The sequence below is a fragment of the Carlito syrichta genome, unplaced genomic scaffold, assembly GCF_000164805.1.
Source record: "Carlito syrichta isolate Samal-C Ts95f unplaced genomic scaffold, Tarsius_syrichta-2.0.1 Scaffold301878, whole genome shotgun sequence".
NCBI classification, from domain to species: Eukaryota; Metazoa; Chordata; class Mammalia; order Primates; family Tarsiidae; genus Carlito; species Carlito syrichta.
In genome coordinates, this window is record NW_007245974.1 from 116,389 (window position 1) to 142,048 (window position 25,660).

General features: G+C 48.5%; 1 protein-coding gene across 1 annotated transcript in view; it reads left to right on the top strand.

Moving 5' to 3' along the window:
- LSS (lanosterol synthase) overlaps positions 1 to 25,660 on the top strand; it is a 38,174-nt gene that overhangs the window by 146 nt on the left and 12,368 nt on the right. Inside the window, exons 2-17 of the mRNA XM_021711137.1 lie at positions 46 to 211; positions 1,893 to 2,031; positions 4,918 to 4,993; positions 5,688 to 5,809; positions 7,481 to 7,577; positions 9,478 to 9,613; positions 10,185 to 10,293; positions 10,672 to 10,790; positions 12,079 to 12,176; positions 12,837 to 12,864; positions 14,686 to 14,742; positions 15,441 to 15,512; positions 16,688 to 16,738; positions 17,161 to 17,310; positions 17,993 to 18,089; positions 18,793 to 18,898. Coding sequence (XP_021566812.1) covers positions 46 to 211; positions 1,893 to 2,031; positions 4,918 to 4,993; positions 5,688 to 5,809; positions 7,481 to 7,577; positions 9,478 to 9,613; positions 10,185 to 10,293; positions 10,672 to 10,790; positions 12,079 to 12,176; positions 12,837 to 12,864; positions 14,686 to 14,742; positions 15,441 to 15,512; positions 16,688 to 16,738; positions 17,161 to 17,310; positions 17,993 to 18,089; positions 18,793 to 18,898 — 1,623 coding nt within the window. The remainder of the gene's footprint in view (positions 1 to 45; positions 212 to 1,892; positions 2,032 to 4,917; positions 4,994 to 5,687; positions 5,810 to 7,480; positions 7,578 to 9,477; positions 9,614 to 10,184; positions 10,294 to 10,671; positions 10,791 to 12,078; positions 12,177 to 12,836; positions 12,865 to 14,685; positions 14,743 to 15,440; positions 15,513 to 16,687; positions 16,739 to 17,160; positions 17,311 to 17,992; positions 18,090 to 18,792; positions 18,899 to 25,660) is intronic.

Below are 25,660 nucleotides of genomic sequence, written 5' to 3' on the forward strand. Positions count from 1 at the left end.
CGAGGAACGGGCCGGACGCTGATGACCCAAGCTGGTCATTCTCAGGTGCCTGCGTCGTAGAGGAGGACCCTATAAAACAGAGCCCGCCACTGACCTGAGCCACTGGCGCCTCCGCAATGAGAGGGGCCGGCAGGTGTGGACTTTTGCTGGAGAGGAAGACCCTGGCCGGCAACAGACTGCTCTGGAAGCCCACTCCTTGGGACTGGACACCGTAAGTGGCTGCATTCTGCTTATCAGTGCTTCACAGGAAGGTCAGGGAAGTGACCAAAACCTGCCGGCGCTCCAGGAACCAATAGAGAGCCTGAGAAGTTAGTCGTGAGGAGCGCTTTTTTGTTGTTAATCTCAGCACTTTGGAACGCTGAGACCAGAGGGTTGCTCAAGACCAGGAGTTAGAGACCAGTTTGAGCAACATAGTGAGACCCCCTTCTCCAAAAAAATTATATATGTAATAAAGACGTCATATGTGGCTAGTAACGCCTGTTACCAAGGCTGTTTCCCAAAGGAATTGAGGTAAAGGTAGAGTGTGAGTGGCCCTTTCACTTCATTTCAATTCCTTCATCACTAAGCCATGTGTAAGAAACTTCTAGTTTTGTTTTCTTTATTTTGAAATGTTTTTAGACGTAGAGAAATGTTGCAAAGGTAGAGAAATGTTGCAAAGGTAGTCGTAGTTTTGTTTTTATTCACAAAAAGAAACTTTTTGATCCAGTGTTTTGGTTGTATGCATTTGTATAAGGATTTCAGCTAGTTAGAGAGTGTGCAGTGTAAACCAGATGCCCTCACAAAGCCCTTGTCAGTAACCAGCTCAGGCCCCTCCTGGAGCAGCAGTACTATCCCTTGGTCCCTTTCCAAGAGAGGCCTGAGTTTCAGACCTAGGTGGGCATCAATGCCCCACCCATACTCTGCCAGTGCCTGGTTCATTTAAGACATCTTGGAGAAGTTGTGAGCTTAGCAAATACGTAATATGTGACTGGAAGGTAAAGAACCTGGAACTATCTTTTAACTTTACTATCATCAAAGAGTTTCAGACTTTTGATTGATACAATTGATTTTTTTGTTGTTGTTTTTGTTTTTTTGAGTTGGAGTCTCACTCTGTCGCCCAGACTGGAGTGCAGTGGCCGCTCCCAGCCACCGCAGCCTCGACTTGCTGGGTTCCGGGGATCCTTCCGCCTCAGCCTTCCAAATAGCTGGAACTACAGGCGCGCGCTACTACGCCTGGCTACTTTTTTGATTTATTGTAGAGATGAGGTCTCGCCAAGTTGCCCAGGCAGGTATTGAACCCTCAGGCTCAGGCAATTCACTCACATTGGCCTCCCAAAGCGTGGGATTACAGGCTGAACCATGGAGCCCAGCCTGATTGAAACAATTGAAACTTCCTTTTTTCTTTCTTTTTCCTGTCAGAGTCTCTGTCGCCCCAGGCTGGAGTGCAATGGCACACTCATAGCCACTATAGGCTCATCCTCCTTGCTCAGGTGATCCCTCTGCCTTTGCCTTCCAAGTAGCTGGAACCATAGGTGCACATCACCACACCTGGCTAATATTTTGATTTATTGGAGGGATGAGGTTTCACCAAGTTGCCCAGGCCGTTCTCAAACTCTTGGCAATCCTCTTGCCTCTGCCTCCCGAAGTGCTGGGATTACAGATGTGTGCCACTGCACCTGGCTAATTTTTTTGATTTATTGTAGAGACTTGGTCTCACCAAGTTGCCTAGGCTAGTCTCTCACCTGGGCTCAGGCAGTCTCTCACCTCTGCCTCCCAAAGTGCTAAGATTACAGGCATGCACCACCATGTCCAGCCTTGAAATTTTCAAAGTAACTTAGATTCACTATTTTGAGTTGTGTGTGTGAGGAGGGCTCATTGGGCTGCTCCTTAGCTCCCTTTTTTTCTCTTTGCAGAAAAATTATTTTAAGGACTTGCCCAAAGCCCACACGGCATATGAGGGGGCTCTGAATGGGGTGACGTTTTATGCAGAGCTGCAGGCTGAGGATGGGCACTGGGCAGGTGATTACGGTGGCCCGCTTTTCCTCATACCAGGTAGGAGCATGCTGCCCCTGGGTCATCTTTGGGGTCTTGGCCCAGCCTCGTCCAAACTCTTGATGAAGCAGGTGAAAACCCAGGAATTCATGTAGAAAAGGGTTAGCAAGATTTGCCCTCTGTCCGAGTCATCCTACTGTTGGTACTAGGGGATGGGAGTGATGGGAGTGAACGAAGGCACAGCTAGCCCTGCCCAGAGCTGGGTGACAAACTCTCTGATAAGGGAAGCAAGAGGTTCTCTGGGGGGGACTGTATTGGCTGGAGAAGAGGAGGTTGATGAGTTCAGGAGTTCCCAGTGCAGTGAGACAGGCACTCCAGGTGGAAGGCCCAGCCTGTGCCAGGGGGCCGCAGGTGGGCAGGGCAAGTAGGTTGGTGGATGAGCTGATGTCTGCTGTGAACTTACCTTGAATGGAGTTCCTGCAGAGAGGCTTTAGTTCAGGCCTGTGTAGTAGGAGGATTGCAGCTGGACCCCCTGGGTACTGAATTGGTTTAGCTAGATAAGACTGTTTTTTATCATGGGAATGTTCCTCTTCAGAAATAGTCAGTCTTTTAATATGGGAGATTCCTTCTTATGAATTTTTTTGTTTTCTGAATCAGAATCTCATTCTTTCACCCAGGCTGTAGTGCAGTTGCATGCGCACAGCTACTGCAGCCTTGACCTGGGCTCAGGCTATTCTTCTACCTCAGGCTTCCAAGCAGCTGGAACCACAGGTGTGCACCACCATGCCCAGCTAATTTTTGTATTTATTGTAGAGATGAGGGCTTGCCAAGTTGCCCAGGCTGGTCTCATACCCCTGGGTTCAGGCCTTGCCTCCCAAAATGCTGGGATTATAGGTATGAGCCAACGTGCCCTGCCCTCCTGTGAATTTATGCCATAAGACCCCTTTCCCCAGTGATTTATAATCACATTGTTTCAGTGACCTGAATTTTTATGTAAATAAGACTTTGTTTCTGTGATAACTCTTATTGATACTTTTTTTTACTAATATTAATTATAACTTTGTAGAATACTTAAAGTTCTTTTATCTTTTCATTGCCTTTTTAAAACATTTCTTAGCTGTGTCTGTTCATTTACTCATCCAGAGTGCCTCTATCCCTTCTCTGTCCAGTTCCAGAATAAAGCCTGTTGGGACTTTGGATGTAGTTGCATCAGGCTTAGTTTGGGAAGAGTTAGCCTTTAATGTTTGAAACAGTTCTATGGTGTTTACTGCTGACTGAGCCCTGCCCGAGGCCTCTTCTTTTACTCCTTAGCGTAAGCTCCATCTGATACAATGGGAAACTGGGGCATAGTTGAGGCACACACAACTTGTGAGAGAAGTGCTGAGATACCACCTAGCTCCCATCTCTGGTTTAACTCAGCCCTGCAGCTACCTAGACTGTACATCATGACTTTCTGTCCTGGGACTTGAGGACCTGTCCTTGGGGACAAGTCAAGGGACTCCTTCTTCTCTTGGCCCCACCTGGGACCTGTTGAGACTGTTCCCAGATGTCTTCATAGTGAGGCAGGAACATGGAGTTGGTCAGGAGGTCACTCAACCTCACTTTGCCTCTGTTGCTTCATCTATGACACAGGGATTAGAATCAGGTTTGGTCACATGTCCATGGTGATAGGCACACAGTAGGTACTCTGCTGTTGTGTTGTTTTGTGCCTGCTGCCGGAACTCTGGGCCTCTCTGGGCTGTGGGTTGGGGGTTTTCTTCTGCCCTTTCTGGGCTCTGGACAGACTGTCTTCCTTGGGTTGACTTTGGCCTGTTCTGGAGTGCTATACTAGTGTTCTTCCATGGCTGATGGAGGTTTGACCAGTCCTTCCTTTTCCTGCTTTAATTGGAAAATGCTCCTGGTGTCTGATCCTGTGTAGATAGCTCCCATCAATTGTGGCCTGTGTGTCATTGGTTGGCACTTTGGCGAGTACTAACAGGGGTCTGATCCCCCTCCCCCAACCTCACCATATACTGGTCATGCCTCAGTTTCCTTGCCTGTAAAATGGGAAAAATGTGCTGGCACTGCTCCCACCTGCATATTTCCCTGTCTTAACAGCGTAACAACTGTTATGAAAGATAAAGAGAAGGGCTTGTTTTACGTGAACCTGTATGGTGTCTCTGAGTCCATCTGCCCTTCTTCCAGGGCATGTCTGCATGTGGTTTGACCCATAAAACTCATGATGCCTTTGAGCAAGAGTCATGCATCTTTTCCATGGCATGTGTGGCCGGGGTCTGCCCTGAGACCTGTCCTGTCCCAGGCACCTGAGCCCATGGCTGATGGAGGGAACATAGGGGTGGGAGTGGAGGGTGGCCAGTGAGCACCAGGCCTAGGAGGATCAGGCTGGGAATGGAAGTTCTTTTTGGATAGTATTTATTATTGTTTCTCCCTTCTCCTGACATTTTTTAAATGGCATATGCTTATAAAAATTTATAAAACTGAATACTACAAATAAGCAAGTAGATATTACCCCATCTAGGAGTTGCCCATTTGGTGTTGTTTCCCAGCAGATATTAAAGCAAGACCAACAGTCTCACCCATGGAGGGCCCACCGATCTAAAATACTGGTCCCTCTTGGACCTTCGGGGCACTTGGGGGAGGCCTTCCTGAACTGCTGTGAAGTGTTTGGTGTTTCTCTGACCTGGACAATGTCTTTGGAGCCAGGTGCAGCTATACGGGCTCCACAGACCGTAGGCAGGGAGTTCGCCTGTGCTATTGCTTGTGTTCTCTCTGGCTTTATTCCCAAAGTCCCTGATGGGGGCCCAGGGACTTTTCAGCGGGGTTGTTTCCATGGGATGAAGACCCTGGGGGGTAGCTCTCTGTTGGGGTAGAGTCCTCAGGAGGAGGGGGGCCTGGGCTCAACAGTGGTGACCACCTGCCCCAGCAGACATCTCTCCTGCCACACAGGCCTCCTGATTACTTGCCACGTGGCACACATCCCTCTGCCAGCTGGATACAGAGAAGAGATTGTGCGGTACCTGCGGTCAGTGCAACTACCTGATGGTGGCTGGGGTCTGTGAGTATGCCTGACCCCATTTTACTGTGTGTGTTTGTTCTTGTGTAGGAGATGCTTGGGTTTCCAGGTACCTGTTGAGGGGTTAGACTATAGCTGTGAACCTGGGATGAGTGGGGGAGAGTCTGGAAGGAGGGGAGTGGGCTGGAGGCTATGTGCAGGCCAGGTTTCAATTTCACTCCCTGTGTTGTAAATAGGTTTCGTGACTGGTTGGGAACCTCTTCAGACCCCCATGTAAAAACTGTCAGTCTCTTGTTACTGAGGCAGAACTAGACTCAGGGACAGCAACAGGTGGAGGCAGGGCCTGGCAGCTCTCCCCATGTCTCAGAGAGAAATCTACTTTCTAGTGGTATGGCATATGTTTTGGAAGCAGAGCCCTAGCCTGAAATGGGCTGCCCTTGGATTAGATGCGTAGACTCAGGTAAAAGGATCAGAAGAGCCAGGGCAGTTCCTGTCTGGGAGGTTTGGGGACTGCTCATTGTCACGGCTGGTACATGAACTCTCACTGGAGAGTGGCTGTCAGGTGTCTCCTGTGTTGACATGTTGTGTCAGGGTAAGGTATTTCAGCATTCTCACTTTTCTGAGGAAGTGTCCCTGAAAATGCTGCTTATTTCTTAGCAGTAAGGACAGATGTTGTTTTCTTACCAATCTTCTGCTCCTATAGGCACATTGAGGACAAGTCTACAGTGTTTGGGACTGCACTCAACTATGTGGCTCTCAGAATTCTGGGTATCGGACCTGATGATCCTGACCTGGTACGAGCCCGGAACATTCTTCACAAGAAAGGTACACCCTGTGCAGCATGTGCTAGGGAAAGGGTTCTTGTCAACTCTGTAGTAAGCTTTTACAGATGAGAAATTGAAAGATGAACCTCCAGTTGAAACACTGGGTGAAACACATGAACAGGGAATTTGTCAAAGCAGAGGTATGCAGAAACTGTTTAGCCTACCAGTAATTTTTTGAAAAGCAAATTAAGATCTGAGAATGGTGGAGTGCGCCTATAGTCTTAGCTATTCAGGAGACTGAGGCAGGAGAACCGCTTAAGCGCAGGAGTTTAAAGCTGCAGTGAACCATGATTATACCACTGCGTGCCAGCCTGGGCGATAGAATAAGACCCTGTCTCTAAGCAAATAAATAAAATAAAAGCAAATTAAGATAATCAGATAATAATTTTTTTCCTGAATCAGCAAAGACTGAAAAGCAACATGTTAATATGCCAGAGGGAGAGCCCATGGTATAGTACAGAGCCCTGCATACACCCTCCATGTTGGCTGTCCTACTGCCCTGGCTTGGCTACTTCTCTCCTTGCCTGTGGGCTCTGAAGGCAATCACAGCCCTCAGGAGGCTCCACAGCTCCTGCTTCTCTGAGAGCAAAGCCTATCTCATGTTGCTGCTCTGCAGAACCCAGCCTGGTATTGCCCCCTGCCTTTTATGGACATTCTGCATCCCACACCGCTCCTACCACTCCCTTATTCCACACAGGGATCTCCTGTCCACTCCTCAAAATGCCTTCCTGCAGTAGCACTCCTCATGCGCTGCTTTCTTGACCGGGTACATCCATGTTCCTTCCTGCCCTGCTAGTTTGGGATTCCCACTTATCTCTCATCTCCCACCTGAAATATTACTTGTTTGGGGATTTCTTTCTGACCAGCCAGGCTAGACAAAGTATCCTGCTACATATTCTTATAAGGTCTTGCATTTTCCTTCATGAGCTTGTCACTGTTGTGATTAATTCACTGTTTGCCTTTGGATCATTGATGCTGAGTTCCCAGGGCTGCTTCCCCTTCTGGTGCCTGTCTGGTGGAGAAGGATTGCTTCGGCCACACTTTGCCTAGTAGCTCCGTGAATCTGTGTTGACTTTCACACAGTGTGGCAGTGTGTCTTCTGGGGAGGACTGACCCAGTGCTGCTGGAGGTGGCTCTGGACGTGAGGCCAGTGTGTCAGGCTACTCTGCAGCCTGGGGCCCATTTTTATACCTGTGTAAGACTAGTCTGCCGGTGGGAATGACACAGACAGGACAGTTTAGGCCTGACCTCAGAAGGAGAAGGCTGACTTCGTACTCTAACTTCCCCATTGCCTTCTCCAGGCTCATTGGATATGGGCTCTGTGTGCATCTGGGCCCCTCCCTCACCTGTGCACTGAGGTGTCCCTGCACCTTCCCATGTAACTATCTTGGTGTGCTCCTTCCTGGGGCAAGGGCTGTGAACACATCTCCTGGGGGTTGGACACACTTGCTCCTGGGAAAATAGCTGGTAGCACCCAGTGGCTGTGGGTCTGGGGCAGTCCTGAGCACCTGGAACCTGCTCCTCAAGTTGGGGTTGTAGGATCCACAGAAGACTGTCCTCAGTTCCTACGAGGAGGGGCACATGTGATATCTGTGAGGCAAGTCTTCCCAGTTAGAAGCAGGACGGCTCTGCCAACCAGAAGCAGATGATACAGACCTGTTCTCTCTCCCAGGTGGTGCTGTGGCCATCCCCTCCTGGGGCAAGTTCTGGCTGGCCATCCTGAATGTTTACAGCTGGGAAGGCCTCAACACCCTGTTTCCAGAGATGTGGTATGCTTGCCCCTGTGTCATTGAGTTGGTTGCTGGGTTGCCACTGCTTTCCCGATAAATAGAATGTCACACAGCGAGGGACGGTTGTTCTGTTGAGGGGTGGAGTTAGGTTCCTGTCAGAGGTTCCTGTTCCAGCTGAGTCCTACAGAGAGATAGAAAGGGGGCTCCTAGTTGGGCAGAAGGAATGGTGGCTGTGGGAGGGGCATCCCAAGTCAGACTAGAGGCTGGGCCGTGTGGCAGGTGGTTGGGTGCAGGGTGATCAGAAAGCCCCATGTATGGTGCAGTAGGAAGTTCAGGCTTTGTTGAGTAGACTTAATGGACTTTGAGTGTCTGTGGAAGTGGAAAAGATGGTACCCCCTTCTGTAGCCTGTGCTGCCACCTCTGCCTTCATCTTGCTTGCTAGTGGAAGTGAAGTATGTCTCGATAATATACCTCACCCTCAGACACTTAATGTGCATCTTTAGAAGACTGGTATTTGTTTTGTGACAGAACCACACACTACGTCATCTGATATCTATGATCAGATATCTTGTTACATTTTGTAAATATCTGTTGAAAGCTGTGAGCTTCTCCCCAGAAGACACTCATGCATGAGTTTACCCTCATGTTGAAAGATGGAATCTCGGAGCCCTGTAGAGGCTGCAGCACCCCTGCTGTCCTGGAGTGCTGTGGGAACAGGGGTAGGGGTCTTCCCTGGAAAGAGACAGTAGGGTTGGGGGTTCTTCCTGTTAGATGACTTTGTGGGGGGAAGGTAAGGTCGCAGGAGGTAGAAGGTGAAAGGGGCTGCTCAGGAGAGGACAGCAGGGTCCTGATAAAAGGGCCAGAGTACAGCCAGCTTGGGTGATGATGAGGGGAAGGCATGGTGGATGCTAAGGAGGCTGATGGATGGCTAAATGACCCAGAGGGTGGGCAAAACTGCCTGTCACCTGGGGTGACCATTCAGGATCTGGGGGGAGGTGTCCTGTGCCATGCAAGCATGCTGAACTGGCAGGCTTGCTGGACTGGAGTCTGAACTTCACCCATATAAGGAACAGACATAAAAGGGCACTGAGAGGTAGCCAGCACAACTTACAGGGCAGGAGGGAACGGGGATGTGGGGGGGGGCCGCAGACTGGTCTTGTTTGCCCCACTTGGTAGGCTATTGGTCAGTACTGGCTGCATGGTAACAGGGGTGCTGCTGGTCTTTGCTGAGTTGCTTGGTAGTTGGGTTAGAGGGTGAAGGCAGGTGTGGGATGGAGGATCAGAGACTCTGAACCACTCCAGCTGCGGAAAGGCTGGAAATATGACCCAGGATATGAACACCCCTTAACATGAGCCCTCAAAAAAGTGAAAGTTGCTCAAGTCCTGATGTTCACTGGGACAGGGAAGTCAGGGCCGCTCCACTTCTGTGACCTTACCCATGAGGATGGGAGCTAGAAAGAGTGGTGGAAAAAATATGTATTCACGGACCTAGGAGGCTGGTCTAGTTTGCTAACGTCAGAGACAGTAATCAAAGTGCAGGCCTCAGGAAGATTCTACAGGCCCATAGTTTTCAATAAACTTTTAATTTTGAAATAATTTCCAGTTTCCAGAAAAGTTGCAAAGATAGGCCAGAGTATTCCCTGGGCTCCTCACATACCAAGGCATGTTTGTTGCAGCCAGGAAACTAACAGACAACCCTAAACGTTTAGATGCTCATTCACCTGGCTTAAGAATGTGAATTGCTGACAGAACTAGGACTTGTTGACTCCTGGGTTGCACGTATTGTTTGACTATATCCCACAGGAGCATGATTGTGATGCCGGTAACCTCACTGACCCATGGGGAATGGCTTCTGCTGGAGTTCATGCTTGGATGAACCCCAGGCATCAGTGCTGGCTTGAGTCCTGGAGTCTCCCACTGACTCATGCTATCCCTTTAGGCTCTTTCCTGATTGGATGCCTGCGCACCCTTCCACACTCTGGTGCCACTGCCGGCAGGTCTACCTACCCATGAGCTACTGTTATGCCATCCGATTAAGTGCCTCAGAGGACCCGCTGGTTCAGAGCCTCCGCCAGGTAAGACCTCAACAAGGAATACAGCACATGGCCTCCAGGACTGGACCTGCTGGGCCTTGGTTCCCCTAGAATTCAACCACACATATCCACTCACCTGGGAGCCCTAGGGAGCTGAGAGCCCTATCGTCAACCTTCCTCTGTCCTGTAGCAACTGGCATGGCAAATGAGCTTGCCTAGAGGGGATTTGTTCTGTGGGCCTGGTAGCAGCCAGTGTTTCTAATGGGCTTCCAGATGCCCACATCTGCCATGTGTTCTCAGGAAGCAGGCCCTGAGATTGGGTTTGGGTGTAGGACATTCATTAGGCATAGTCCTGGGAAGGAGGAAGGACAGAGGGAGGAAATGATCTTCAGGCAGGCCCAGGGCTCTCAGAGCTGGGGGATTCTTAGAGTAGTCGTCATGTGGGTGAGACAGCTGAGCCTTCATGCCCTACAGGGGTCAGTTGCTGGACTTGACCCCACCCTGAGAAGGAGTATGACCGAGGGGCCTTAGAGTTGGGCTACCCTTCCTGGTTTGAGTAGGCTGCCTGGGTACTACCCTAAGCCCCACATGGCTCAGGTGCTGTCCTCCCCAGGAGCTCTACGTGGAGGACTTTGCCAGTATCAACTGGCCAGCGCAGAGGAACAACGTGGCCCCTGATGAGCTGTACACGCCACACAGCTGGCTGCTCCGCATGGTGTATGGTGAGTACTTCTTGCAGTCGGCCAGGTGGTCTGTGTATGGTGGGTGGTTGCTTGTCACTCGGTTACTCATCTTGTCAGTGGCACTGATCCGCCTCCTCTGTGCCAGGCCCTGGGGAAATAGGGACTCGCAGCCTTGCCCATCCATGCCGAGAGCCAGCTGGGCTAGATTACACCTTCAGGAGCCTACCCTAGACACCTTGGTCACAGGGGTGGGGAGGATGATGTAGGGCAGTTCCTCCTGGGCAAAAGGAGTTAGGCCTTGAGGCCTAGGGGAGCCCAGGGAGAGACAGGCTCTGACGCAGCTTGCATAGGGATGCCAGGCTGAGGTCAGTGTCTGGTGTCCAGCGCCTTCTGACTGCCCCCTCCCCCTACACACAGCACTTCTCAACCTGTATGAGCGCCACCACAGCACAGTCCTGCGGCAGCGAGCCATCCAGAAACTATACGAGCACATTGTGGCCGATGACCGCTTCACCAAGAGCATCAGCATTGGCCCGGTTAGTGTCCCCACCCAGTGCTCAACTGCAGCTCTGGGGGGTAAGGACCTAGGACAGAAGCCCCAGAGGCTGATCTTTGAGCTGGGAGTCATGTTTCCTCATAACCTGGGCACCTCCATCTGGGATGTGGCCCTCTAATCTCACAAGCATTTGAGGACCCTGTCCCTCGTCCCCTGCACCCTAGGCTCAGCCCTCCCTTCCATCCCCCTACCTGCTCTTGTACTTCTGGAGGCTCCTTCCTGAGGTCTTTCTGGCCCTCAGGGAAAAGTGCTTTTTCCTTGCTTGACTCCCTCTTAATCCCTCCAGTAGTCTATCATCTGCCCTTGTCTTGGGGGTTTTGTTGATGGCCAGGGCAGGTGTGTAGGGTCCATGGCTTCCATTCCTTGTTATTTCTGCCTAGCTCTCCTGATCTTGCTTAGCTTTCTGGGGTTGTGCCCATAGGGCCAGATGTGTGAACACACTCAAGTGACCTTCAAGGTGTACAGGCCCCAGGCTGTGCCAGGGCAGGGTGGCTTGCTAACAGGCAGGGTGGCTTGTTTTGAGCTCCTGGGCTGTGATGGCAGTCTCTGTACCATGGTGGGTATGTCTTGGGACTCAAGACATACCCAGGCAGCACCATGTTGCTGAGTTATGCCCTGACACTGCACCCAGGGTTTTCTTGGCCTTGAATTACCTCAGTGATTCACAAATCATAACTGACCCAACAGTGGGTCCCTTGTTTTCCATTCAGCAGTAATGTGGTCATGTGTGGGTTTTGACTTACTTTAGTCTGTACTAAACAAGTTAGAAACCTAGTTGCAATTGGGTCTTGACTTATGAGATCCATAAGTGGAAAGTTGGGGCCTGTAAAACTTTCCACTCTGAGGAGGGGGAGCGGGCAGGCCCTACTGTTCTGTTTTGTCTTCATATTGCTCCCTGTGCCCCTTGAACCCTGTCCTTTATCCCCTGTGTTGTGTCTAAGGCTAACTGCATGCAGCATTCCACAGTCTGCGCCCCATGCCCCGTTGGCTATGAACCAGAGCCCCTTCTCCCTGCTGCAGTGCCCAGTCCCTCCTTGGCTCTTCATACCTTAAGCAGGACCGTGACCTCAGCCACTGACACTGGCCTCTGTCTGAGTCGGGTTCTGGGGACACAACTATAGCTCATCCTCGCTCAGGACCCGGTGTAGTGAGTGCTTGGGAAACTCCTGTTGGAGAAGTTGTCCTGGCCTGGCCCTGGCTATGCAGCCTTGTGCCTGGGGCCACTGTAGGGCTGGAGCAGAGCCCTGATGGGGCCATGTCTTCTTCAGATCTCAAAAACCATCAACATGCTGATACGCTGGTTCGTGGATGGGCCAGCCTCACCTGCTCTCCAGGAGCATGTTTCCAGAATTCCAGACTATCTCTGGTGAGTGTGTCTGGAGGTGCCGCAAGACACCAAGGGCTGAGTGCAGACTCACAGGGGTTTCCCATGCACACAGGTGCATGGGTCTAGCAGCACCAGCCACATCCTCATTGTCCCAGTAAGGTGGGCCACGGTGCTGTGCATCTGGGAATACTGTCTAGAACTAGAAGAGGGTCGGGTTGTGGAAGCCATAAGGGTTCCCTTTGAATGGGAAGATTCTGGAAAGTGGAGCTTGGAGGGTATGGTGGGCGGGGCAGGTTCATGCTGGCCACAGGAAGGCCTGTGGACAAGGTGTAAGTCTGCTGTGGACCACCTAGAGGTGAGGCTCCTCTTGGCCAGGCCACAGAGCAGGTTCCACAACAGAAGGTCTATGCTGCGGGGGCCTGTTCCTGCTGGTGTGGCTGCACAAGGGTGGCAGGGTTAACTATGACACCTTTGGCTGCCCCTTGGCTAGGTGTACCCCTCCCGAGTGTCCCATCTCCTGTCTAGTATAGCCCTCATGTCCAGGAACCCAGTCAGAGCAGCGCCAGCACCAGGCCTTAGACAAGGGCACAGATGCCTCCTTGAGAGACTGCACTGCCCTCCCAAGTGTGAGTTCTGGGCGATTGGCCGGGCCTCTAGCTTTCTCCTTGTGCCTGACTTGGGCTTTTCTCATCCTTACAGGCTGGGCATCGATGGCATGAAAATGCAGGTAAGGGCCATGGGATCATGGGCTGCTTTCTTCTTTTGCAGCCATTCCTGCCCTTTATTTTTATCCTTTTGGGTTCAAGATTGAAAAATAATGCCTCCTCAATATAAGTCCCAGCAGTGTATGATGGAGGCCAAGTTAGTACAAAGCCTGTGGCTGCTTCTCAAGCATATGTAGTCAGCTTCTATGTGTACAGGCACACCGACATGTTCCTTTGTGTCCCTCTGGCCTGTGTGGTAGGTGCTGCATGTTCTCATGTGTTCTGCTGGTCTGTGTGCAGACATTGTGTATTCTCACATGTTCCTCTGCTGATCTGTGTGTGTGGGTACCACGTGTTTCTGTGTATCCCCCTGCCAGCCTAGGATGGGTATATCACATGTTGTCATATGTCCCTCTGCCATGCGTGTCAGCACCATGTCTTCTCCTGTGTCCCTCTGCTGCCTTGTTTGCTCTGTGCATATATATGCACCACATGTTGTCATATGTCTCTCTGCCATGTGTGTCGGCACCACATGTTTTCATGTGTTCCTCTGCTGCCTTGTTTGTTCTGTGCCCTAGTGGTCAGGATGGGCTGAGCTGCTACTGTAACGACAGCCACAGAGCTGTAGGAGCTCCCATCTTGGTGCTGTGATGGGAGGTGGGGCTGGTTGGTGGGGGTATCTCCATGCAGTCATTTGGAGTTCCCTTTGTCAGGTTGTGGTAGGCCCATGTCCTCAGCCCCTTAGTACCAGTTGCCCCAACCACAGTTGTTCCTGGCCAGCCTTGTGCATCCCCAGCTCCCTGACTTGCCACATGCAAGGTGGAGGATGGTCATGAGCCCTCGAGCAGGCACCACCTCCTTCCCCAGCCTCATAGGGGACCTGAACCAACAAGAACTTGCCTGTTGCTGCAGAATCACTCTGCTGTTATCATACCCATCAGAGTGAATAATGGTTCCTGAGTGTGGCCTATTCAGATGTGACTTGCAGCTGGCTTGGTTGAATCAGGACTGCAGCCAGACCCACACGGGCATTTGGTTGCTGGTCTTGAGCTGGCGTTGGTCTACCACTGTCTCCCACAGTTTTCTCCTTCTGGAGGGTTTGTCATCAAAAGGTATCATAGCCAAGATCTAACTAGTGTATCCCTCTGAGCCTGTGTTTCTGTAAACTGGTGACTAGGTCCTGATGCCTGATCCCCTTGGGTTTCTTTTTGGCAGGAACACCTTGATACCCATACTTCCTACATATCATCCCTCCAGGGTGCAATGGCTGGATGCCTCTGCTCCACAGCCCACCCCTGCCCTGTAACTCACCTCCTTATCCCCCCATCTGCTGAGGTCATTGTTCAGCTCCATCTTTCCTGGGGGTTTGGCACTGGTCCTCTGAACTGAGACCAGAGTGTTGATTTGGGATGGGACCTTCCAGCCCCTTTGGGGTCCTGTCACCTCCAGGTACATTCAGAAACGAGGGGTGTTTTCTGTTGCCACCATGTCTGGGGTGCACCACTGCCATTGGGTGGGGGAGCAGGATGCTCTTTGTGTGGGTACTATATCCCAGGAGGGATCGTCTAATCCTAAGTGTTTCCTGGGAGGATTGTTGTCTTGGCTGGTGACTAATGAAGTAGGCAGTGCTCCCTGACCCATGTTGGTCTGCAAGACCCAGCCATCTTTCAGGCCTTCGTTGACCATGAGTGGTGGGCAAGACTCAGAATCTGGGATTGGGTATTGACTGAGTGGGAGTCCCCACACCTCACACCCAGCCCCCAGGTGCCCATCAGATCCTGAGAATGGTGGGTGGGAGTAGGGAGACGCTGCTGCTGCTGTAATGGCTCATCCTTCATGTGTAGGGCACCAACGGCTCACAGATCTGGGACACCTCGTTCACCATCCAGGCTCTGCTGGAGGTACGTGGCTCTGTGTCCTTCCTCAGCCCCGACTGACTCATGCAACTGGGCCCATGTGCCCACTTAAGGGATGCGGCACTGCTGACCATGTGCCTGCTATTTCTTGGCATTCCTACTAACCTGGACTCTTAAGACTCTGGCAGTGGCGGCCCTGCATGTGGTGGGACTGGGTTGAGGGCTTTGGTTGGATAGGAACTGCAGGCTGTGGGAGCAGGTGAGTCTGTGAGGGCTGTCCTGAAGAGTGCAGGGCAGAGGGGCTTCCAGAGTGGGGTAGGTCAAGACTCTTCATAAGACTTAAACTGCTCATCATGAGGGTTCTTGAGTGTGAACTAGAGAGAAATGAGAGTATGTTTACATGCTGGTGGGAATGAGGTTGGTGGAAATCTGAAGGTGTTTTTGGAGAGCCCTGAGCATGTGCAAGGCCTGCTTGGGACACTGGCGATCCTCTGGGTACAGACATTGACCAGGCAGGCGGGTGCTGGCATCCATGGCCAGTCTTTTCTCTCTTCCGTTTTCAGTCACATCTTACAGCTTTTGTCTTTATCTTTGAAGATAAGTGTCGTAGGAGACCCCAGCATCTCTGGAGACTTCTGCCACTTTGATTCTGGTTTCCAGTGGGGGCAGGACCATCTGGGAACTGACTCCTCACACCAGCCACACAGGGCAGCTGAGCCTCACTGTTCTGTGGTCTCTTCCAGGCTGGTATGCACCAAAGACCTGAGTTTTCATCCTGCCTGCAGAAAGCACATGAGTTCCTTCGGCTCTCACAGGTGAGGCCTGTGCTTGGGGCACCGAGGGGGGGTAAAGAGGGATATCTGGGCCAGAGGTCCCACAGGCAGAAGTACCCACCTCACCTCCATCTACCCTGTTCCCCATACTGGTTTCTCAGGTCACCCTATCCTGCCCTCCTTCACCCACCTGTCTTCTTTGTACCAGTCTTGCCCAAGGCAGCTCTCCAGAGGCCTGTAGTAGCCTGTCACCGCCCCACTGTGAATACTGGAAGTTTCTGAGCAACTGCATCCTGTCCTCTTGGAACCACTGTGTGCAGAGGGGTTGGGGCACAGTCAGGGATCCTGTACCCTGAGGTTTGTGGCCTGTTTAACAGCCCTGCATCTTAGGTGTCTTTTGCCCTTGGGGATGACCCCGACCTGTTGACTTCAATGAAAGACCATTTGCAATGAGTGCCTCCTTTCATCCTGCCAGAGCAGACCTGGACCCTTCTCAAAGCCCCTGATTTGACCACTCAGTATCTCTCACACTTGTCTGCTCCCCCACCTCCTGCATCCCCATCCTTCCATGTCTCCCATGTCCTGCCCCAGCCACTGGGGCCACCTCTAGCCTCCGGCGCCATCACTCTGCCCAGGATGTTGCCCCCTCAGCCCTGTCTCCCCATTCAGACCTTACTAGGAGGCTGCTTCTGCACCGGCCTTTGGGCCTGTGTGTAGCCAAGGCCAAGGTCTGGAGCTTGGGGTGAGGGACAGGGCATGTTGTTGCTGCTTGCCCCCGCAGTGGGGTCTGCCCCTGGCTCCTGTCCAGGACTTACTCAGAACAGCGGACACTCAGAAGAGCAGACTGGACCCCATACACTCAAACTTGTTTCCTCTCTTGCATAGCCAAAGGTCCATGGAACTGGAGTTGTTCACCCTGCAGCATCTTGTTGGGCCCCTCACTGTCTTCTGACCTATGGGGGAATCATGAGGGCCCGGTGCTTCCCTTCTGAGCTGGTTTAGCCCTTGCCGGTGGTGGTATTTCTCAGCAGCTTCTGGGCACCTTGCAGCACCAATGGCATGTGGCCAGCAGCAGCACCGGTGCCACAGCACATCCTGCTTCTCCAGTCCTGCCCACCTGTCTGAACAATGCCCTGGACAGTGACATGAGGCCCTCTCTGCCATGGTGATGATGTGTGTCTCTCTGCTTTCCACATGTGCTACTCAATGCTACCCAGGTCCTAGAGAACCCTCCTGACTACCAGAAGTACTACCGCCAGATGAGCAAGGTACAATGAACTGGCCCTGCCCTTCCCACCCAGCCCAGAAGAGTCGGCTCTGCCCCACTGCTCCTCCCTTAGGGAGGGCTGTCTGCTAGATGCCCAGGGTGGGACTGAAGCTCGTGTTGTAGAGGCTGCCTGCACACACACGTAGCAATGCCTCAGAGCAGTTCAGATAGTTAAAGTGCACACAGATAGATTCACAGCTGCGATGGGAGCTGGGCTAAGGCTGCAGCCCTGCAGGTTCCTGTGCTGGAAGCTGTAGGTCCATCTGGATGTGCCCAGCTTGGGCCCTAACTGCACCTGCACCTCTGCAATGTATGGTCTTCTGCCTCTACCAGAAACTCTGGGAGGAGGGCTGTGGTAGCTGTGGGGTCTTCCGAGGATGGGGCGTGGGCACCCTTACCTGGGACCATGGCTCATCTTTTCAGGGTGGCTTCTCGTTCAGCACGATGGACTGTGGCTGGATTGTCAGTGACTGCACGGCTGAAGCCTTGAAGTCTGTGCTTCTCCTGCAGGAGAAGTGTCCCTTTGTCACCGAGCACATCCCTCAAGGACGGCTCTGGGATGCCGTGGCTGTGGTGAGACTGAGGTTCCTGCCCCCACTGCCCTTGTATCCTGTAGATGAACTGCATGGTCACCTCCACTTCTATGGACTCTGTCAGCAAGCATTCTGGACTGGGCTGTGGGGGCCTGACCTTGGACGGCATTTGTATTCGGAGAACTCTGAGTCCCAAAGTGACTGTGGGCATAGGGTCCTGCACTGTGGAAGTCATGCCTAGCCCAACCACAGACACCCTCAGGTGGCCGTATGGCTCCCAAGGTCTCTCTGGTTCCAGAAGCTCATGGACACAGCTGCTCCGTGCTGAGGCTCCCGTGGGCCTCCTTAGGGCAGGCTGGTGGTTTCCATTGAGTTTGCAAAGAAAACAGAATTTCTGTTTGTTTTGGTGCAAAATATTTTCAGCATATCTGGTTTTTGTGTGTGTTTCTTGGTGGCGGTCTTCTGCTCTGGTGGTGTGTATTTGATATGTAAGTGATGAGTCCATGTGAGCTGGGTCTGTGTTCCCAGATGGCCATGCATGGAGGCTTTGAGGGATGAGGCTATAGCTGCTGCCTGGGGCACCCAAGGGCTTGCTTAACCTGAAAATTGGTTCCCAGTTCCCCATTCCTGTCCCATCTAGAAAGCTCCACTATGATCTCTAGGCTCCTGTGTATGATCAGTGAATGAATAAGTTCTCAGGATGTTCTGTCTCCGGTTTTTAGTTGCTGAACATGAGGAATCCTGATGGAGGGTTTGCCACCTACGAGACCAAGCGTGGGGGGCGCTTGCTGGAGCTGCTGAACCCCTCAGAGGTCTTCGGTGAGTGGGTAGGCCAGCATTGTGGCTCACAAACCTGGATGCCTGTGTTTTCTTCCTTGTCTGGGGCTATGCCAGTGAGGTCCCAACATGGAGTCCTCTCCAAGCCCTGGAATGTTCTATGCCCTTCCAGCTCTGGGTGTGGTGGAGATCCCTGTATTTCAGAAAAGGACTTCAGGTCAGTTTTGGGGATCAGTGGAGGATTCCAGCAAGATTCATACCTAGCTCTCTCTGGCCCCAACGTGGGCTGGCTCCTGCTCTGTTCATAGGGACTTTTGTTCTGTGGTGACTGTCTTGTGTCCCAAGCACAACTCATGGAGCCCACGGCATCTGCAGGGAGATGTCTAGGGGGAGGGTGGAGGCTTTGGTGGCCATGCCACAGGCTGTGGGCTGCTGTCTACACAGTAACTATGGTTCTGCCTGACTGGCAGTTCCATATGCCCTGGTCCACCTTTGGGCAACTTCTGTGCTCCTTCCTGGTTTCCGCTACATATGACTTTTTGGGGTGTGGCACAGCTTTCTGCTGTGCTCCCCTCATCCTGTGCCAGTACCCCTCCTCATTCTCACATTAGCACAGGTGCTGCACTCTGCCCCCATGTAGCCTAGGCCAGTTGTCATTTGCTCCAGAGGATGATTTGGCATGATTTGTAGGCCCTGGGTGGTCAGGGTGAAGCTCACATTTCTCAGTTCCTCTTTCCCTTTCCAGGGGACATCATGATTGACTACACGTATGTGGAGTGTACCTCAGCTGTGATGCAGGCACTGAAGCATTTCCACAAGCATTTCCCGGACCACAGGGTGGCAGAGATCAGGTAAAGAGGGCCTTGGCCAGATATGCTTTTCCACTCACCCTGGGGCCACTGAGAGGGCAGGAAGTGGATGCCTTGTGCTATAACATGGGACCCTGCTACCCATCTCAGAAATAAAACTTACTTAAACATGGAGGAGGTTGCAGGTATTCCTGAATCGAGTTGTATACCTTAAAGAATATCAAACATATATATATATACAGAGGACTCAGAATAGCACAGTTATAATACAAAATGAGTTTTTTTTCATATCTTCTAATAATGTTAAAAAGACATTCTTAACTCTTCCTGTGTCCAAAGAAGTAGGAGGTGTAAAGTAACTTTTCCTGCTGAAGAATACAAATACTCAGAAAAGTATACAGGTCTTGACGTAGCACTCCATTGTCATCATGCAGTGGACAGGCCCTTGTGGGCAGCGTCTGACATGCTGATGTCTCCAGATCCCCTCAGGCCCTTCCCCCTTCTCCTTTCTGTGAGGAGGTCACCCTCCTGTTGCTTGCCTTGAACCAGTCTAAGTGGAATCCTGCGACATGGACTTTCGTTTGTTCAGGTGGCTGGTGTGGTATCTGTCTCTTTCTCAGGCTGCTGGTTGAATGCAGATGTCATGCTTCATCCACATGCCTGTTGACCGCACTTGGGAGGATTTCATTTTGGGTTATGTGAAAACATCCACTGTGAACATTCTTGTACTTGTCTTTTGGGGCATGTAGGTGCCCATTTCATCTGGGCATGGAATGGCACTGCTGTGTTACAGGTACAGTGATAGGTTGTGCATGTTTTGTAGATTCTTCTTTATCCTATTAGAAGTACATTTTTCATTTTTGAATGTTATGCCTGGTGCAGACTCAACTTAGTTATGTTGTTTTGTCCTTTTTACAATATCATTGGGTTCAATTTGAAGAATCTTTTGTTAGGATTTTTATACCTCTGGTCTGTAATTTTTCATTAGTATATTGTCCTTGTCAGGTTCTTCTGTCAAGATAATGCTGGGCTCAGAAAACCAGTGGGAAAGTGTTTTTTCTTTTTATATTCTTTGGAAGAATTTGTGTAATATTCATGACATTTCTACCTTAAATGTTTGGAAAAATTCACTGGAGAATCCATTGGGCCTGAAATTTTCTTTGAGGGAAGATTTTTAAATTATGGGTTCAGTTTCTTTAACAGTTACAGGGCTGTACAGATTTTCAATTTTTTTATTTATTTAGGGAGGTTTTCCATTTCCGTTCAGCTTTATCCTGCCTGAACAGAGTTGTATCTGTGCCTAGTGAACTGCCGTGGGCTTGGCATCTGCATCCTTGCCGGCTGACAGTCTTATTGATCTTTTGAAAGAAACCATCTTAGTCTTTGATTCTGTTTTTTAAATGAGTTTATTTTTGGTTTCATCAATTTCTGCTCTTTATTATTATTTTTCTATTTAAGTTTCCTTTTCTAACTTGGGTGCTTAGATATTTCAATTTTAATCTTTTATTTAAATATGTCCTTAAGGCTGTAAGTAACTTTTTTTTTTTCTTTTTCCTTTTTTTTTCTGAGTCAGGGTCTCACTCTGTCACCCAGACTGGAGTGCAGTGAATGACATGATCATGGCTCACCATAGTCTCAAACTCCTGAACTCAAGTGATCCTCCTGCCTCAGCCCTCCTGGGTAGCTGGGACTACAGGTGTGTGACACCACACCTGGCTAATTAAAAAAATATATATTTTTGTAGATACATGGTCTCTCTTCACTATGTTGTCTAGGCTGATCTCAAACTCCTGGGCTCAAGCAATCTTCTGCCTCAGCCTCCCAAAGTGTTGGGATTATAGGCGTGGGCCACCACACCGGGCCTATGTAAGTTTTGATATATCACTCAATTTAAAGTGTTATCTGTTTCTATGGTGGGTTCTTCTGTGGCCCATGAGTCATGGAAGAGTATGTTGCCTCATTTCCAACCAGTCTGAAGATTTTCTGGTTGTTTTTTTGTTGGCGACCTTGGATGGAGTGGGGATTTTCTCCTATTCTGACAGATAGGTGCAGCCAGGAGCTGGTTTTCTAGTTTTCTCCTGTTGGCCTGGCCTGGTGTGATTGCTGGTCATGTGCTGCCCTGCAGTGTGATAATGGGTGCAAGTTGTCCTTAGCAACTTTCACAGACGTGGCCTTTTAAAAAATATATCATATTTCATATATTAAAAATCATTATAATAAAAGTAAAGCATGTTCTTTGAAGAAGACTTGGAAAATACAGAAGAGTACAAAGAAGAAAGTCATCCCTGATCACCCCCAAGAATAACCTGTTGTTATTATTTGATCTCCAAATTTCCATGACTGGCTTGGTTTGTACTTGGTGAGGTTTCTGAAAGTTGCATGTTCCTCCGACGAGTTGTAATGGTTGCAGACGTTTCGTCCTTTTACTTACTCAGTGGCCTCTTGGCTGTTTCTAAATTTTCATGGTTAGTTTCTAGCTTTTTCCCTTCTTAACCTTGTATTCTCTTGTTAAATATTTGTTAATTACTATTGTTGTTCCCTAGAGCCACAGCTTGGATGGCCCCCCCAGCCTTGCCTCTTCATGGCTGTGTGACCCTGGCCCAGTCACTCACCTGTTTATCTCCCCCCTGCCCAGGGGGACAAGAATGCAGTCTTGCGGAGCTGCAGGGTTAGTGAGATGCCGCAGGAAAGCAACAGGGAGTCTGTGGCCCATTACAAGCACACGTCGCAGGCGAGCAATGGTAGCTTTATCACGAACTTAATCTTTATTTCTTTGGTGACTGCTGAGCTAGGATATTCTTTCCTGATATTTATATATCTTTTTTCTTTTGTGACATTTTCATTTATCATTATGTCTTTGCCAATTTTTTTACTAGGATGATTTTTCTTATATGCTCAATTGGTATTTCTGTATCTTCGGTTACAGATATTTTTTTTCCAAATTTCTTTACTCTTTTTGCCTCTTTAAGGAATTTGATCACAAGTTTTAAACTTTTTAATAATCCAATATATTGATTTGGTTTACTATATTAAGATTTTCAGTTTACCTGGAGAGTTTATGAGATATATGTTGGGGTTGCCAGCTACTCGAACACTATATGGAATATTTTGTTTTTACTACACTTAATTTAAATTCTGCTTTAACTTCACAAACTTTATTTGTTTATTTATTAATTCATAAGTTGGAGTCTCACTCTGTTGCCCAAGCTGGAGTGCAGTGGCATGCTTACGGCCACTGCAACCTTGATATGCTGGGTTCAGGCGATCCTTCTGTCTCAGCCTTACAAGTAGCTGGAACTACAGGTATGTGCCACCGTGCCTGGATAATTTTTTGATTTATTGTAGAGATGAATTCTCACCAAGTTGCCCGGGCTGGTCTTGAACCCATGAGCTCAGTTCTCTCACCTTGGCCTCCCAAAGTGCTCAGATTATAGATATGCGCCACCATGACCAGCTACTTTACAAACTTTGTAGGAAAGTTTCCAAAGTAGTAAAAAGCACTCCTGTTTGCCTCTTATCAAGAATCCTCAGATGTTGACATTTTACTATATTTATTTCATCATATTTTCTCCTACATTCCTTCACGTATATTTTTTCTTAATTCTTTTGAGAGTAAGTTGCAGATATGAGACACTTTTATCCCTAACTACTTCAGTATTTCTTAACAGATATATATGTAAATGTGAGTCATAATATTAACATTGATGAAATACTAATTAATCCGCAGACGTTATTCACATTGGGCTAATTGTCCCAATAATGTGCTTTATAAAATGTGCTATAGCAAAAGTTTTCCTCAAGCTCAAATTCAGGATTCTGAGTTGCATTTAGTTGTCTCCCAAACCCCGGCAAATATCTTTTTATTATTATTATTATTATTATTATTATAAAGATGTAGGGTACAATTCAGGAGTAGGTATAGAAATGTTGATTATGCAGGTACCCAGCAAATATCTTTTTACTGTCTCCATAGTTTTGCCTTTTCAGACTTTTTCCTCCCACTTAAACATTTATAGCATCTTTATTTATGATTGCCAAAAACTTGTGGACATAAGTTTCCAGCTCATTTGAATAAATGCCAAGGAGTATGATTGTTGGCTCTTAAAGTGAGGCATGATTAGCTTTGTAGGAAACTAAACTCTTTTCAAAGTGTCTGTACCATTTTTGCATTCCCAACAGCAATGAATGAGAATTCCTGTTGCTCCACATCCTTGCTGGCATTTGGTGTTCACAGTGTTTTGGATTTTAGCCATTCTAATATGTGTGTAGTGGGATCTCATTGTTTTAATTTGCAATTCTTTAATGACTTGATGTTAAAAATCTTTTCATTTACTTATTTGCCATCTGTATATCCTTTTCAGTGAAGTGTCTGTTAAGGTCTTTGGCTTATTTTTTAAATCGGGTTGTTTGTTTTCTTATTGTTTTCTTTTTTATGGCTGCTTAGTATTCCATCGTGTATATGTACCACATTTTTAAATCCAGTCCTCTTTTGATGGGCAGCATGGTTGCTTCCAGGTTCTTGCTATTGTGAACAATGCTGCGATAAACATACATGTGCAGGTATCTTTTTTATAGAGTGATTTGAGTTCTTCAGGATATATTCCCGTAGGGGGATTGCAGGGTCATATGGGAGGTTGATATTTAGAGCTTTTAGGAATTGCCACACTGCTTTCCAGAGAGGTTGTACTAGTTTACACTCCCACCAACAGTGTAGAAGTGTTCCCTTTTCATCACACCCTCTCCAGCAGCTGTTATTTTTTGAGTTGTTAATTGCCATTCTGACTGGAGTTAGGTGGTATCTCAGTGTGGTTTTGATTTGCATCTTCCTGATGATTAGTGAGGTTGAGCATTTCTTCATGTGTCTGTTGGCTGCTTGGACGTCTTCCTTTGTGAAGTGTCTTCATATCTTTTGCCCATTTTATAATGGGGTCGTTTGTTGGTTTTTTTTTCAGCACGTTTGAGTTCCTTGTAGATCCAAGATGTTAAGCCTTTGTCAGACCTGGTGTTGGCAAATACTTTTTCCCAATCTGTAGGCTGTCTCCCTGCTCTCTTGATGGTTTCTTTGGCTTTGCAGAAGCTTGTCAGTTTAATAAGGTCCCACTTGTCTATCTTCTCTCTTATGAGCTGTGGGTTTCGGGTTTTGTTCAGGAATTGGATGCCAGTTCCGATTTCCATGAGGGTATGTCCTTCATTTTCTAAGGTTCTTATGGTTTGAGGTTTTACATTTAGGTCTCTGATCCATTTGGAGTTAACCTTTGTGTATAGGGATAAATAGGGGTCCTGTTTCAATCTTCTGCATGTGGTCAGCCAGTTTTCCCAGCACCATTTACTGAATAGGTTCTCCTCTCCCCAGTGGTAGGTGGTGGAGGCATTGTCGAAGATGAGTTGGTTGAGAAATTGTGGTTTTGCTTCTGGAATCTCAATTCTATTCCATTGATCTATATGCCTGTTCCTATACCAATACCAAGCTGTTTTGATGATTGTAGCTTTATAGTAAAGTTTGATGTCTGGTAATGTGTTACCACCTGCTTTGTTTTTTTTTTCTGAGGATTGTTCTGGCTATTCTTGGACGTTTGTGTTTCCATGTGAATTCCTGTGTTGTCTTTTCTAGGTCTGAGAAGAATGTTGCTGGTAATTTGATGGGTATTGCATTGAATTTGTAGATTGCCTTAGGTAAGATGGACATCTTCACAATGTTGATTCTTCCAATCCATGAGCATGGGATATTTTTCCACTTGTTTGTGTCATCTTTGATTTCTTTGAGCAGTGTTTTGTAGTTTTCATTGTAAAGGTCTTTCACGTCTCTGGTTAGGAAGATGCTGAGATAGTTCATTTTTTTGGTGGCTGTTGTGAATGGAATTGTGCTTTGTATTGGGTTTCTGTTTGTTTATTATTGGTGTAAAGAAATGTGATTGTCTTTTGCACATTTATTTTGTATCCTGAGACTTTGCCAAAGGCCTTTATCAGTGTAAGGAGGCTTTTGACAGATTCTCTTGGGTTTTCAAGGTACACTATCATATCATCTGCAAAGAGAGATAACTTGACTTCCTCTTTTCCTATTTGGATACCCCTGATTGCCTTCTCTTCTCTGATTGCTCGAGTCAGGACTTCCAGTACTATGTTGAACAGGAGGGGTGAGAGTGGGCATCCTTTCTTGTTCCAGTTTTCAGGGGAAATGGTTCCAATTTCTGTTCATTTAGGAGTATGCTGGATGTGGGTTTCTCGTAGATGGCTTTTACTATTTTGAGGTATGTTCCCCGTATGCCTAGATGTTCGAGGGTTTTTATCAAGAAAGGGTGCTGAATTTTATCAAAAGCTTTTTCTGCATCTAATGATATAATCATGTGGTTTTGTTTTGACATCTGTTGATATATTTAATTACATTTATAGTTTTACGAATGTTGAACCAGCCTTGCATCCCAGGAATGAAGCCTACTTGGTCATGATGGATGATTTTTGAGATGTATTGTTGAATCCGGTTTGCTAGGATCTTGTTGAGAATTTTAGCATCTATGTTCATCAAAGATATTGACCTGTAGTTCTCTTTCTTTGTTGGATCTTTACCTGGTTTGTGTATCAAAGTGATGTTGGCTTCGTAAAATGATTTGGGGAGAGTTCCATCTTTTTCAATCGCCTGGAATACCTTCAGTAGAATTGGTATCAGCTCCTCCTTAAATGTCTTGTAGAAATCCGCTGGAAAACCATTTGGATCAGGGCTTTTTTTTGTAGGTAGTTTTCTTATTACGTAGTTGATTTCCTTGATTGTTATTGGTCTCTTTAGGGTCTCAATTTCTTCTTGTCCAA